This window comes from Sphaeramia orbicularis, chromosome 3 (genome assembly GCF_902148855.1).
Source record: "Sphaeramia orbicularis chromosome 3, fSphaOr1.1, whole genome shotgun sequence".
Classification (NCBI taxonomy): Eukaryota; Metazoa; Chordata; class Actinopteri; order Kurtiformes; family Apogonidae; genus Sphaeramia; species Sphaeramia orbicularis.
The window spans coordinates 43,179,845-43,195,233 of record NC_043959.1 but is presented as its reverse complement, the minus strand read 5'-3'; the positions used below and the strand labels follow the sequence as shown (position 1 = coordinate 43,195,233).

Below are 15,389 nucleotides of genomic sequence, written 5' to 3'. Positions count from 1 at the left end.
CAACCACCTTTCTTCTCACACTGATGCACCCAACACTTTGGAACAGGGTCAATCTGGACTCAACAGACCACATGACTTTTTTTCTATTGAAACACAGTCCAGTCTTTGTGTTCTTAATCAAACTGATGGTTGTTTAAAAAATGAGAGGATACTCTTCGCATCAGTTAGGTTTAAAGAACGTGTTTCCAATTGAAACATATTAATTGCTGCAGTTAAATCCAGGTGGGGATTTTTTTTTTGACCAGGCAGTGAAATAATAACATTTTTTTAACAAAGCCCCCCACCTGAAAGCTAATTTCTAATTGGGGAGGGGGGGGTCTTACACGCGGTCTTTGCTCAGATTGCTAGCATCTCCACATGGGGGGAATCTGCTGCATCTCCTTTGTACTAATAGCCAGTGAGTCCATGATTTTTTGTCATTTTTTCCACTCCCGTCTTGTGCTCACGCCCCCCGGGAGAGTGTCCGCAACGCCTCTCAATGCAGACAAAGCCTCGTGCCCCCCCTAGGATCTCTGGCGCCCCCCAGATTAAGTACCACTGCTCTAATACTCTGTTAGTTCATTTGTTGACACTTGTTTGCACTCAGGTGGATTACACCCAAACCTTTGCACTGATTTTCATGAGTCTTAGGACATGAATGAAGGATGAACCCCTTACATTTCTGACCAGATCTGTAAAGCCATCTTTGTGTCTTTTTTTTTTTTTTAACTTTTGAACAATGCATGTTAACATGTGAAGCTTTCCTGGAGGTAAAGCACTACAAAATTCCAGCTTCCACCCCCACATATGCATGTGTTAAAAAATGTAATGGCGTCATCTTTGGTTTGTACCATAGTGTTCAACCAAGCCTCAATAAAGTCTGTGGAGTAATTTTAGAGTAACACTGCTGACAGGCAATCGAATCAACAACAAATCAACAAATAAATGATCCTGGGTCATTACGTTACCTTATGATAGATCAAGTATGAATCATATCTAATATATTTTCGTAACCTCCCATGGATATGTGTTTGCTTTCCTAAAGCACAATAAAATGTCATCGGCCAAAAACAGACATGCATCACAATGTAAAATACACCCGGTTAGTGTTCTTTTTAGTACTTTGTGTGTGATCTTAAATAAATCAACTAAAACCGAATGTTTTTCCACACATGAAAAAAAAAAATGTATTTCAGAGTGTGATGTGTTGACGGGTCAGTTCAGTGAGTAGTGCTGATGCTGCTCAAACCCACACTCTGACATCAGCTATGAGTGAATGTGGACAAATCACATGATATTGTTATGAATTAGGCAAAGTTTCCTGTAAATAAATGTAGGTCAGAGAAGAGAAAGAGAGAGAGAACAGTATTTTTTACCAGTGTGAAAAGGTTGAAAAGCGTAAACAACATGACAAATAACAAATGTTCAGCTTTCTTCATTTTGTGACTCATCAGTGGTTTTGTTTCTCTGTCATTGTGTCGCTTCTATACGATTATTTATCTGTCAGTGTTTCCTTCTGTCTTCCTCCCCATCTGTTGTTCCCTCCAACGCTCTTTTCTTCACTTTCTCTAAACCCGTCTGTTTTTCAGACACACATGGTCAGAGCAGCTGTCCACACACACATCGATTGAGCTTATAACTTGTTAGGAAAGTGGAGATTGTATTTCAGCTCTGCTTGTTAAGAGTCAACACTGATGTCACTCCGGCCCCTTTACGTTACATAACACACACAGCAGAGACAGAGAGGCTATAAAATTATAAAATGAGCTGGAATTGGGCCTCAGACCATTGCCTTGAGGACCAGCAGCTTTTTCTTTGTGTGTATGTGCATGCGACTTAAATATAAAAACCCTGTTATCTTACACATTTTCTCTAAGGTTATATGTTTCTATAACTCTGTTCTTTCAGTACAACCATGATCGAAAAGAAAACACTTTTTCACTTTATTTTCAAGCAATATCAGTGTGATTTATGAGTCTAATTTCCCATAATGATGTCGGCAGCAGCAACAGAAAACAACTAACCTTTTGTTTAGCTGCTAAATGTTGTTTGCAGTCGAGGTCTTCAGCATTGGCATGGTTCGCTGGTGTAACATCTGGTTAGTTTCAAATATGGGAAGTGTTTTCACATGGTTCATTAATAGGTCTGATCAGATTTCCTTCTGTGTGGCATTTTATAACATTATGACTAAATTTCCTATCACAGTAAATCCCGTAACTGCATAACCATCCATTACAGGCGTACAGTGAATAAAGAAAAGGTTCCGTATTTTCCTGACACTGTTTTGTCAGGTACGAAGCAGTTTGTTTCCCAGACAAAGTTAAGTCAGAGCATGCTCCCCCACTCTGCCTCCCTGAACACAGACATGCCACTAAGCAAATGTCACATGACAGCCTTCAAAACAAAGCTGTTGCATAACCAGGAGCCCTAGAAGCAGCAAGTCTGCTTACAAAGATCCAGTCTGAAGTCGGATGACTTTCTGTGGGCATCTGTGTGTGAGCGGTTTGTTTGTGTGTGTTGGGGTGTGTGCTCTCCATGCCCTCAAACATCGCTCCCATCTCATCGCCTTTCCTCTGATGTGCATCAGCTGAACACAGCATGGTTGTTGCACTTGGTTATCACAGATCACACTGTGCACTTCCAAAGCCTTATTTTAACCACAACATGTAAAAACATGTTCAGTTTGGAGCCCGGCGACCAACAAAACACATGTGTTGTCCTCAAAAACAGTCAGGCGCCTGCAGTACGTGCATCTTTTCAGATGAGATTCATTATGGCGGTGGAAACACAGAAACACACATGGATCGACTATGGAAATGTACTGTGATGTAATTATATGTCAAGTCAGCAGTATTTATGAAACCTAATATCACAAGCTTGTCTCCCAGGGCTTTACCTTTGACCCTCGGTTTGACAAAAGAAAACTCCTCCTGAACCGAAGACTAAAAGCATGGTTCTTCTTCTTTTCAGGCATGTGCACCATGGAGTCTTTAGAAATACTGCATTCTTTTTCTTTTTGTGTGTATTAATCTTTACACATGCATTCAGTTTACACTTTTTTCTGAAAGTGTAAAAACCAACAGCGATGCTTTAAACCCTGTCTCTGAAACCAAATGTCAAACTGAATGCATGTCCTCTGATTTGTGGTTTTTAAATCTTAACACACTTAAAGCTAAACTGTGAACACAACTCACAGCTTTATACTCACACAGTTTTATTGCATAATGTGGATGAAATCTTGTGCCCAGACCCACAAAGAGGGCAACATTTAGCCCAAGTTTTTCTTTTCTTTTTTCTAACATAAATGTTTTTGTTTTCCTCTGCAGTGTTTTTGTTGTTTTGGGAGAGTTAGGCCAGTTTGAGAAAAAAATCTAACATTTTACCCTTATTTATGTTGATAGCGTGTTGAGTTTACACATTTGCATACCTGTGGTTAACTTTATTACAAAAAGTAAAAAGCCTCAAATGTTTTTTGACTTTTGTTTTTATACTTCTGTTGTGTAGTGCTTGGGAGAACTGTTTGTGTGTGTTCAAGTGATTGCCTGTATGCACTGTATTGACATAAAAACACATTTTTTAAGAACAGTTTGACATGTTTTGCAAAAGATGTATGTATGTTTTGCACATTTGTGTGTTGGGTTTTGAGAAATCATCTGATAGATTCAAATATGCATCAGAAAAACAATCAGAAAAGCAGCTCACGGCCTCCTATGATGTACTGGAGGTAAAGCAATACGTTTGCTCAGGAGTTAAATATAAACACACATACATTCTCTGTCCGACCACTGAGCACTGAGCCTAAAAATCAACAGATCACAGCATGTCTTATACCAAATATTCTTTATTTCTCAGGGTATAAAACTTCTGTACAAACACTTCTCAGTTGTACTGACATCCTCAGTTAAAACAGAGGGTTCAGTGTGCGCAGATTATAGCAACGTCCTCTCTGTTACAATGTTTATTCATGCAGTAAAAATGAAAACACTGTGCTGTTTCACACAAACTAAGCTGGTTGGTTTTCTAAACAGTCCTCAGCTGGTGCTCCATGTGAGTGGGCTCAGGTGTGCTTCAGGGGGGTATCAGACTCAATAAAATAATTAAATCTCAAAAATGTCCTATTCTATCAGCTTCCCCAGGCCGTCTGCTCCATGTCTAAACTCACTGTGGCTCATGGGATGTTCTGATGCAATTAACAACATGTGGAAGTTAAAGGAAAAGGAGTCGACTGATTTACTCATTGGCATACAGCGACGTCTTAATTTAATCATCACTGATCAGTTTCTGGATGGATTTTGTCTATATATCTGATAAACCAGCTGAAAATCAAACTTAAAACAGTAATCTGGTGCCAAGTACAAGATTTATTAACTCAATCGACTTTTGGTATCGAAACCTATCCCAACACCAAATTAATCACACTATAGGTTTTTATAGACATATCTTTTGCAGCTGTCTACAAAACATTTATATTCACGTTTCTCCCTTCAGTAAAACATCAGCTTTAACATTCACCTCTGTTCATAACGTGCACCACAACCGTCATATCTCTACTCTGACAAAGCAGTTCACTTTCAAAGACCCATCTGTTCCACATTACAAAGCCATACATCTGTCATATAGGACATAATGTGCCAATAATCCACTGTGACCTCTAAAAAGACGTTAAAACACTGAACTGAAACTCAATGTGGCCTGTTTTTATAGACACATAATGTTGCTGCTGCAGTGACAATAAAGTGGGTCAGTACACACTTCTGACCACACCTATAAGTTATTCTTAAAACACTCAAAATGATGTGTAAAGAGTAAAAAAAGTGCAAATCTCATTGTGATAGGAAACTCACAATGATGTCTATATGTTGAAAATGTCACTAGGAAGGATTTACAGAGGAAATGTCAGCTTTCATGAGCGCCTCCGTGACCTTTAGCCCACTTAAATCCACCATCAGCCGTACTGCACACTGACTGCGAGACAAGCAACTGATTATGTCTGTTTCCAAGTGAGAAACAATGCATTTGCTATCAAGAGTAAAAGCATGGACATAGTGAGCCCATTCACTCACTGTTGTAACATCTTTAGAAGAAAACCAGCACACAAAAAGCCAGCTCCACACACGCCCAGCCCTCGAACCAGGAACCACAGCTTTACACTCAGGCCTAAACGCAACATGTTCCACCAGGTTGAGGTCAGGTAGAGTGCAGACTTCAGATTTGGATCAGAAAATATCACTCTAAATAATGTTAGTTTGGGACACTTTTAGTAGATACCAAAGTTGATTAGTCATAAAAATAAAGAGTAAAAGAGAGTTATTTATTAACAGCATAAAAAATGTTCCACAGAAGTCAGCATAATCATGAAATTATGATATTTATGATACATGATTTAAGTTTTGACACAGTTATGTACGTTTGCATTGACCTGCACTGCATCATCATGAACCTCAAACAGTGATTCAATTTAGATTTTTTTTCTACATGATGAAAATTTCTTGGCAAAAACTGGATTTAGGAGCACACCTCAGCTCAAGACATTTCACACCAGTAAAACAATGAAATGCATTATTTACCTTCTACAGGAAATCATCTGTAGCTGTGTAAAATCAGCACGGTTTCACCCTAAGCTTTACCACTGGACTGACAGCTATTTTACACTGACAAACACAAAGATATTTCCACCATCAGAAGTGAATTCACAAGTCTGAGCTGCTTTTAATTCATTACAATATGTAACCTGGTTGCAACTTTTTATCGATCACTGCACAGAGTCACTCAGATGTAGAGAAAAACTATATCACTGAGTTTTGTTTCTGGTTTAGTAACTTCAATGTACAAAAGAAGGCGTGGTAGTTGAGCTGTAACACATTTTGTATAACAGTCAGAATTTTTATATCTGCTTTACAACATTATAGCTCAATCTCTTTACTCCTGGGCTGACAGGAAAACAGCAGATATATCCACTGATGGAAGAAACAGAATTGTAGAAAATCAAAGATGAACCATTATACCAATATAATAAAGTTCATAGACATGTAAAGTAAAACAAACACTGGTGAACGGACAGGATGAATCAAGCTATGGTTCATAACTAAGTTTTCACTAAATAGGTAAAACTTCACAGTTTTAGAAACACAAATGTAAGCTTGAAAAACAAAACTCATCTTTTTTGCTCTGAATCATTTTCTTGCTGCAAATCTACACAAACAAATTCAGGTTGTTTTACTGTAATTTAACGACTTCCAAGAGCATGTAGCTCATCTAATTCTGTTAAGCATTCATGCTAAAAGCTGTTTAATCGCCTGGAGACTTAAAGAAAACACACATCAGCAAGTGGAAATATCTGAAATCCATAAATACTTCTGCCTGTCATGCAACTGCCAACACAAGATCCTGGCAGGCGTGTGCTACTATTTAATTCCATTTATGAGGACCAGCATATGATATAATTGTAATGAAATGTAAAAAGAAAATATTAAAATAACAAAATGTTCTCCTGTAAGAGTTATAGTCAGTGTAACCACAGTACAAAGACACTTAACAGAACAATATTAATACAAGTTCTTTTCCACAAACTGTGGAGTCCTTCAGTATTAATCAGGACAAATGAGAGTCATGAATGACCACAGCTACCATTGGAAATCTAAAGTAGGTCAGTGACTCCTATAAAATCATGTTTCTGCTCAAAAAAGATCGCTTGTTGTTACAGAACAATGCTGGTGTTTTAAATATATAGACTTACGAGCAGTCTTAACATGTTCAGCATCATTTTTGTTATCATCTGTTTTGTTGTCATCTTGGAGAAGCAGCTCGGTGGTAATTCCCTAAACGCTTCAGATCAAGATAAAAACAACAAATTTACTGTTTTTTGTTTTGCTTTTTTTACTAAAACTGAGGTTTAAAGACTGCACCAGAGTAAACTTTGCATGTGATGTTATAAAATCATCATTAAGAACAACCAGGACCTCAGGCAGAGAAAAATGCTCTAAAATTAAACCTGTCTGTGCTGTATGTGATTTTAATCATTTTCACTAATGAAATAGGAAAATTCAACATGAGCTGCACCGCTCATAATAACAATGAGGTTAGATCTGAGAGTCACTCTGTTTCTGGCAGCTTTCTGAAGTCAGACTGAAGTCTCAGTTGGGTCATAAACAGTAATGAGTGAAGTCTGCGGATGGCAACAGATTCAGAACAGGGTTACATACAGTAAATCACCAAGAGGCTTTCATCAAAAGACCAGACTAAACACAAATTCCAGTTTAGTCCAGACTGTTACAACAGACAAGAAGATTAAATGTCCAGCTAATATCTGCATCAGTCTAATCTCGTAGGACAAACAACTTCACATCCACTGTGATGGGGAGGTTCTTCTGCTGGTCCAGTACCTGGTTCAGACCAGTTTAATTCTCTCTGACATAGAAGTACAAGTACCTCCTGTAGTAGGAAGAAGAAGAGGACCAAATCCTCCCAGAATGCTTCTCAGTTTACTCTAGGACAAAGGGCTCAGTAGTAAATCTTATCCATGACGAGACAAAACCCATCTTCAAACTTATAAATGTTTTAGATCCATGATCTCAGTCTCATTTTGGTTCTGGTCCAGCTCAGCCTCAGATTCCTTTAGAGAAAAACCCAGAATGAATCACAAACCCAGGATCGACTCTAAGCCACACAGCAGTACCTTTTCCACCATGACTTCGACAGACTCCTCATTTTGTCTGGTGTCTGCCTCTGCTTCTTTCGTCGCTTTTGTTTCCCTCTTGGATGCTTATGGGAGCTGTGGTTCTGCAGGCTGGCCAGTATGGCCGTGTCAAACACTTCCTTCAGATTTTTTTGGGTGAGGGAAGAGCACTCAATGTAAGCAACAGCACCAATCTCCATTGCACAGTCCTTGGCGTCCACCGGGTCCACGGGTCGCTCCCGGTACTTAGCCAGGTCAATGAGAACCTAAAGACCAGGAAACACCATTTTAGGTACTTTTTAGCACTGATATTGTCTCCTGTTTCCATATTCATTGGTGCAGGTTTTTTCTTCATTTTTATATGTGTTTGATAGATACCCTACAAAGTTTTCATGCAGTAAAAGCAGATCAATCCTTTATACATGTGAAAATTATGTCAGCCATGAAGATTTTTTTTTTACAAATATTAAGCCAGAAAGAAAGAAAACAGTTGATCTGAGAGCAATTCAATCAGTCAGTTCAAGTCTGAACTGATTACCAAGGCTTGCAGTGTGAACATAGCCTCAAAGCATTAAAACACTGGCAACTTTGGAAAAACAATGTCTAGACTAGATTATTAAAGTTCTGGAGTCCAGAACAGAGGTGAGTTTTAGTTTGAGTATATACATGAACAATAAGCCAGTCACAAAGAATGAGACAAAAGCAACTACTCTGAAACTCACTGTAGATTTTCCAAACATGCAGATCATGAACTTTTTTTCATAGAATGTTAACCACTGTGTTGATGACCATCATCACAGATTAGTCAGTCTGACACAGGTTTTAACTCTAAGTTTAAGGTTGTGTGTGATAAAGGTCATGGATTCAATTTGACATTTTTATCCTATATTAACTTATTGCATATTTTGATCTCTTTACTGGTTTTATAAATTCATATATTTTGTTTCTATTGGTAAAATATAAAGTTACATATAAAACAATAAGAACCCTATTTGTGTTTCCTATAATCATGTAATATGTTTAATATTTGAGCCTGTGATTTATGTGTCTTTTTCCTGATCATCTGTCTCTCTAAAGTATACTCAGCTGTTCTATTCAACAAAAATATTATGATTCAAGAAAAATGCCACAAATAAATATGGGAAAGGATGTTCCTGTGCGAAACCTGCATTGTTTTAAGAGTTAATAAGTAATTTCACCAAAGAGAAAATAATGATGCCTAAGATCTGTCCGTAAATACTGATGCATTGGAGATCAGTGTGGCTTTTGGGTCCTTAAATGTGGAAAAAAACTGTCTTAAAATGTTACAAACACACCTTGACATCTTCTCTGAGGTCACACTGGGTCCCAACCAGGACAAGTGGAGCAAAGGGGGTATGTCGCCGGATCTCTGGAACCCATTTCTCTGGAACATTCTGGAAAGATGCTGGGCTGACAACACTGAAGCAGAGCAGGAACACATCGGCACTGGTGTAGCACAGAGGTCGCAGCTTGTCAAACTCATCCTAGAAAAACAGAAGATGAAGCAACAGATGTCCCCATAAAACTATTACTATTATTTATACCATAGATACATTTAGGCATCTACACTGTTGCCCGTAAAGTTGGAATAATTTTGTTTTGAGACACATTCTTCTTTTTATTCCTATTTATACACATCAGTAATCACATTTGACCAAGTGCAATGAACTCATACTGAATCCAGGTTTCACTTTATCTGTCCAGAATAAATCACACAGTCACAATCATTTCATGAGAAGAGGTAAATATACTTGATTCCAACTTTATAGGCAACAGTGTATCTAAAGTCTGATGATTAGTTAGGTCTAAGGCTTAGCTGCAGTCTCTGTATATGAAACCAGCCCACTTTAATTAATAATTATAGATGAAAGAATGTGTATTTAGTGCTACCGAGTGAACACATTCCTCTCTTCTCTGTGCTACTGACCTTCGATAACCACACACTCATTCACTGACTTTGCTTACACACCATACATTTACTTTGTTACTTGTTCTTGGTTTGCTTTATGACTTTTAACGACCATCCCATGATTTGTTCCACAGAAAATATAGTAACTAAAGCAGCTTCAATCTGTTCATAACAAAGGACGGCTGCTGACAGAGATATGAAATGCATCTCTTCCTGTGTGCCAGATCATTTTTCCAAGGAAAGACCACACCAGACATAGGCAGGTTCCTGGACAGGAACTGAACGATTCCAACATAGATGATAAACTAAACACAGATAAAGTACAGTGTCAGTTCATAGAAACACTACTAATGGTGGTAAAAGGAAAAAGAGGAGACAACAGCCTTTCTTTATTATTGTTTTCTGTGGAGAATTTATGCCTCTTCTCTATTTCACTTTGGTTCATAAAGAAAGAAACAAAGATTGTTCTCTCTTTGCGTCCTCCCCCGTCAGAGGGATTGTTTCTGGCACAATAAAACAACAACAGGAAATACTACAGCTCCGTTTGCGTGTGTGTGTGTGTGCGTGTGTGTGTGTGTGTGTGTGTGTGTGTGTGTGTGTGTGTGTGTGTGTGTGTGTGTGTGTGTGTGTGTGTGTGTGATGAGCTCACTAACCTGTCCAGCTGTGTCACAGAGTTGTAGTTTGACTGGCTGCCCATCCACTGATACCACCGCTATACAAGTCAAAACACACACAGACCATCAGGGACTCAGCAACGACAAATGTACAAATGACTGTTAGTAAGAACAATGAAACAGGGAATAATATTTATTTTTTGTATCATTATCAGACAGATTCAATGTTATATTAACCCATAGAGACCCAAATAGCCACCGACAACACAAACCATCTACAGATCTAAACTGTTAAATAACTGTTGATCCACTAATCTGATCAATACATGCAAATAATTGGTGTAAAATGCAGTTTGTCATCTTTTCATGGTCATCAGATATGACCCATTTGGTCGTTCAGAGGCTCCGTAGTGAACGTGTAAACACCGTCATCTTCTACAACATTGATTCACCAGTAAAACCCATGGAGTTGGATCAACGACAGTGGATGGAGATACTTGTTTTTACATTCAGTTAGCAATGTCTTTACTGAAAAAGTAACTATTTCTTCATTTTTCTCTGTTTTGATATAATTAACTTTTAATTTACTCTGATTTTTCATGAACATCGACATGATCTGTGAATTGAACATAGGAAAAAACATGATTTACACCAAAAATGCAAAATACAGAGAATAATATTATATATAAAAAAAAATAATTGGTGATAAATCAGATAAGAATGGTAGAAATAGAGAAAAAATTCAATTAGGGACTGCCACAGAAGTAGCACTGGGTCTTTAAGGGTTAATACAGGGGTGTGAAACATATGGCCAGCGGATCAAAACTGTTCCTCCAAAGGGTTCACTCTGGCCCACAGGATGCATTTACAAAGTGCAAAAACTACACAGAAGACAGTAAAGGGTGTAACTGAGTGTTGACAAGTTGTTTTGATTATAAAGTTAAATACTATATGTTTCAGTTCCAGATGCCTGTTAGTAAATGCTTTGTGCCTTTGTAGATCCACTGTGATCTGTTAGTTGTAACGCACATGTGTAAATGATAAGTTGTGACATATTTTTCTTAAGAAATGTCAGGTTGTTTGTGGTTGTTCAGGTTATTCAAATTTCTTATGAAAGGATAGTTTGTAAAGGAAAATATTTTCAAACTGTAACTGTCTTTTTTTGCACTAAAACAAAGAAAAACTTGGACTTGATATTATTTATAAAATATGCTATTTTTTTATTGGCCTGGAGATCAAATTGGGCTGTATGTGAACTGAACTGACACTCGTGTATTGATATGTTATGATCTGTTGCATAAAGATTCAGACAAACTATAAAAAAAAGCTGCAACACTTTGAATTAGAGACATGAGCCAACATTATAATATTAAACTAGAGATACAGGAAAACTTAAGTAGATTCAGATGAATTGTGGTGAAAAGGTGCACTGTGTGTGAATACAAGACTAAGAGTAAAAATCTTTATTAAAGTTGTCTAAAATCATCAGTATGGTAGTTTTACATGTTGGTGACTTGTTTTATTATGGTCAGTTTTTTTTTTTTTTTTTTTTTTTGTGACAACAATGAAACAGCAAATAATAATCATCCTTTGTATCAGTATCAGACTAATTCAGTGTTATAGTAACATGTTATGATCTGTTGTAGGGCATATGAAGAAGGTTCAGATAGACTGTGATAAAAACAACTGCAATTCTTTGAGGCAGAGACATGATCCTAAGAAACAATGAGTAGATTCATATTAACCCATAAAGACCCAAACAACCACCAGGGACCAACAGCATCTACTAATTTAAAATATTTTATACCTGTTGATCCATTAATCCTATCAATACATGTAAATAATTGGTGTACAATACAGTTTGTCATTTTTTCATGGTCATCAGATATGACTCATCTGGATGTAGTGAACATAGAAACACTGTCATCTTCTACAACATTGATTCCCCAGTAAAACCCAGAGAGTTGGATCAATGATAGTGGATGGAGATATTTGTTTTTGCGCTCTCTTACTGATATCTTTAATGAAAAAGTCACTTTTTCTTTTGTTTTCTCTGTTTCTGATATAATAACATTGAATTTTACTGAGAGTTTTCATGAATATCTAAATAAAATATAGCAAATTAAATATAAGAAAATAAATGTTTTACAGTGAAAAATGCACAATACTGAGGATGATAGTACAATAAATGGTGATAAATCACTTAAGAAAGGTTAAATAGAAAGAAAAATTCATTTGGGAACTGCCATAAAAGTAGTGCCGGGTCTTTATGGGTTAAATGTAGTAAAAAGTTGTGTATTTGTGCATAAGTATAAGAGGAAAATCTTGATTAAAGTTGACTAAAACCATCAGTACAACAGTTTTAGACAAATGGTGCTTGTTTATTATGGCCAGTGTCTCCAGATATTGATTTGATTGACTTTTAATGACGACAGTCTGTAGATTCAGATGAAATATTGGAAAAAATAAAAATTGCAGTATAGATATAAGAGGAAAAATCTTGATGAAAGTGTTCTAAAACCATCAGTACAGTAGTTATAGACAAATGGTGCTTGTTTATTATGGCCAATGTCTCCAGGTATTGATTTGATTGACTTTTAATGACAACAGCCTGTAGATTCAGATTAAATATTGTAAAAAAATAAATAAATAAAAATTGCAGCATAGGTATAAGAGGGAAAATCTTGATGTAAGTGTTCTAAAACCATCAGTACAACAGTTTTAGACAAATGGTGCTTGTTTATTATGGTCAGTGTCTCCAGGTATTGATTTGATTGACTTTTAATGACAACAGTCTGTAGATTCAGATTAAATATTGTAAAAAAAATAAAATAAAAATTGCAGTACAGCTATAAGAAGGAAAATCTTGATGTAAGTGTTCTAAAACCATCAGTACAACAGTTTTAGACAAATGGTGCTTGTTTATTATGGTCAGTGTCTCCAGGTATTGATTTGATTGACTTTTAATGACAACAGTCTGTAGATTCAGATGAAATATTGTAAAAAATAAAAATTGCAGTACAGGTATAAGAGGGAAAATTTTGATTAAAGTTGACTAAAACCATCAGTACAGCAGTTTTCGACAAATGGTCCTTGTTTATTATGGTCAATGTCTCCAGGTATTGATTTGATTGACTTTAAATGACAACAGCCTGTAGATTTAGATTAAATGCTGTAAAAATAAAAATAAAAATTGCAGTACAGGTATAAGAGGGAAAATCTTGATTAAAGTTGACTAAAACCATCAGTACAACAGTTTTACACAAATGGTGCTTGTTTATTATGGTCAATGTCTCCAGGTATTGATTTGATTGACTTTTAATAACAACAGTCTGTAGATTCAGATGAAGTATTGGAAAAAATTAAAATTGCAGTACAGGTATAAGAGGAAAAATCTTGATGTAAGTGTTCTAAAACCATCAGTACAGTAGTTTTAGACATTTGGGATAGTTTATAGTGGTCAGTGTTTATTCTAAGTGTCTCCAAATATGGATCAAACTGGTTCATTCTCATTCTTTACCTGAAAAGTTGTCAAACGCCGTGGGGACATACTCGGTGGGGTATCCGTTGGTGGTGTAGCTGACCACCAGGCTGGTCTTCCCCACGGCTCCGTCCCCCACCAGCACACACTTCACCCGCCTCTCCGTCGCTCCGGCTCCCGCTGACCCTCCCCCGGACCTCCGCGTCCTGCCGGAGCCCCGGACCCTCCTCGGAGGAACCGGCGGAGCAGAAGACACCGAGTAGCCCCCGTCCCCCTGCGGAGGCATCTGGAACGGGGAGGAGGGGGACATGGAGCCCCGGGGTGGAGGTTCAGTCCCGGCGTGGGCCAGTTTTCAGTCCGTCCATTCTTCCGTTATCTGCCGGGTTACCGAGCGATTCGACCACGGACACGGGAGTTTTCGCCTCCTCTTACTTTCCATGGTTCAGCCACTAAAGTTGGGTTTGTTGTTTACACATCACAACTCCGATCCAAGCCCACTGAACCCACATGACACCGGGACGTGGAATAAAACACAGAGACTGAGTGGAAGTTGTCCGTGTAACGCCGTGTCCGTCCGGTGTGGAGTGAAGTGGAGTGGACAGACCCATCCCAGATCCACTCAGATGACATCACACATCCACGGAGACGCACTGACACTCCACATACACTAAAGCAAATATGACTAAACACTCCCACATTTTTAAGTCTTTATGACAGATTTCGAAAAAATATGTCCACTCACTGCAAAAAAAACACAAACACTTATAAACAACTCCTTAAAATGGAATGAATTTTCTCTCTGTTGTATTTTATTTCAAGTTTTTTTTTTTGTTTTTTTTTTGTGTGTGTGTCTGTAAGCCCTTGCATTATGTTAATTTATTTGTTTGGACGATTTTTCTTTTTGACATCTTGATGTTTGCTCAGAATTTCAATGTTGCATGTGTGCATATATATTTTCAATAAAGATTTATTATTTAAAAAAAAAAAAAATCACTCCACCAACAACCCACGAAAATAAACCTCAAGAATTAAAGACTTCAAATTCCAGACAAAGCCACTGAAAACATATATAAAACTTCATTTTAACCGGAAAACTGCTGTTTACTGTTTTACCATCATTATTAGTTTTATTGTGTTTTATCTTTGTTGAATACACTGCAAACTTTAAAACAATTTTAACACCCTCAGAGTTAAAATCAACACTTACCTGGTGTTTTTATCCAGGAAAGTAAAAGTTTTTTGGCTATTTTATGTTAAATAATTGCCTTGATTGTAAACAGCATGATGCAACAGTTGTTTTCAGACATTTTTTTATGGATAGCATTAGCATTAGCATTTTTTTAAAAAGCTTTTTCTTTATTTTAAGTGAAGCTTTGAAACTCATAGTTCCCTACAGAGGACAATAAAATGCACTGCTGGATCTCAGGAGGATATGGGAACCACTACTGAAGTGTTAAAATCAACATTATAGTAGTTCATATTTAACTCTTTAATAGTGTAAAATTAAACAGAGAAGTGCATCACAGGCTACCAGCATTATCATTGTTGAACTTTTTTTTTAAAAATTGTTTTTAGAGTTTCAAGAGTCTTTATAGTTTACTTTGCTTTAAACTGCAGGACATGTTTTAATAGTGCTTTAAAATCACAATGTTAGACATAAAACAAGTTTATATGTCTAAACCTTGAACCATTGGAGTTAGTTCTGCCCAC

At 37.1% G+C, this 15,389-nt stretch overlaps 1 protein-coding gene across 1 annotated transcript; it reads right to left on the bottom strand.

Moving 5' to 3' along the window:
- Positions 1 to 3,802: 3,802 nt before the first annotated feature.
- On the bottom strand, positions 3,803 to 14,312 carry rhoua (ras homolog family member Ua). Its single transcript, XM_030131236.1, has 4 exons — positions 13,719 to 14,312; positions 10,238 to 10,296; positions 8,971 to 9,159; positions 3,803 to 7,920 (listed from the first exon to the last, which is right to left on the bottom strand). The coding sequence occupies exons 1-4, from the start codon at positions 13,987 to 13,989 to the stop codon at positions 7,636 to 7,638; spliced, it is 804 nt and encodes a 267-aa protein (XP_029987096.1). The 5' UTR covers positions 13,990 to 14,312; the 3' UTR covers positions 3,803 to 7,635.
- Between the last annotated feature and the right edge of the window lie 1,077 nt (positions 14,313 to 15,389).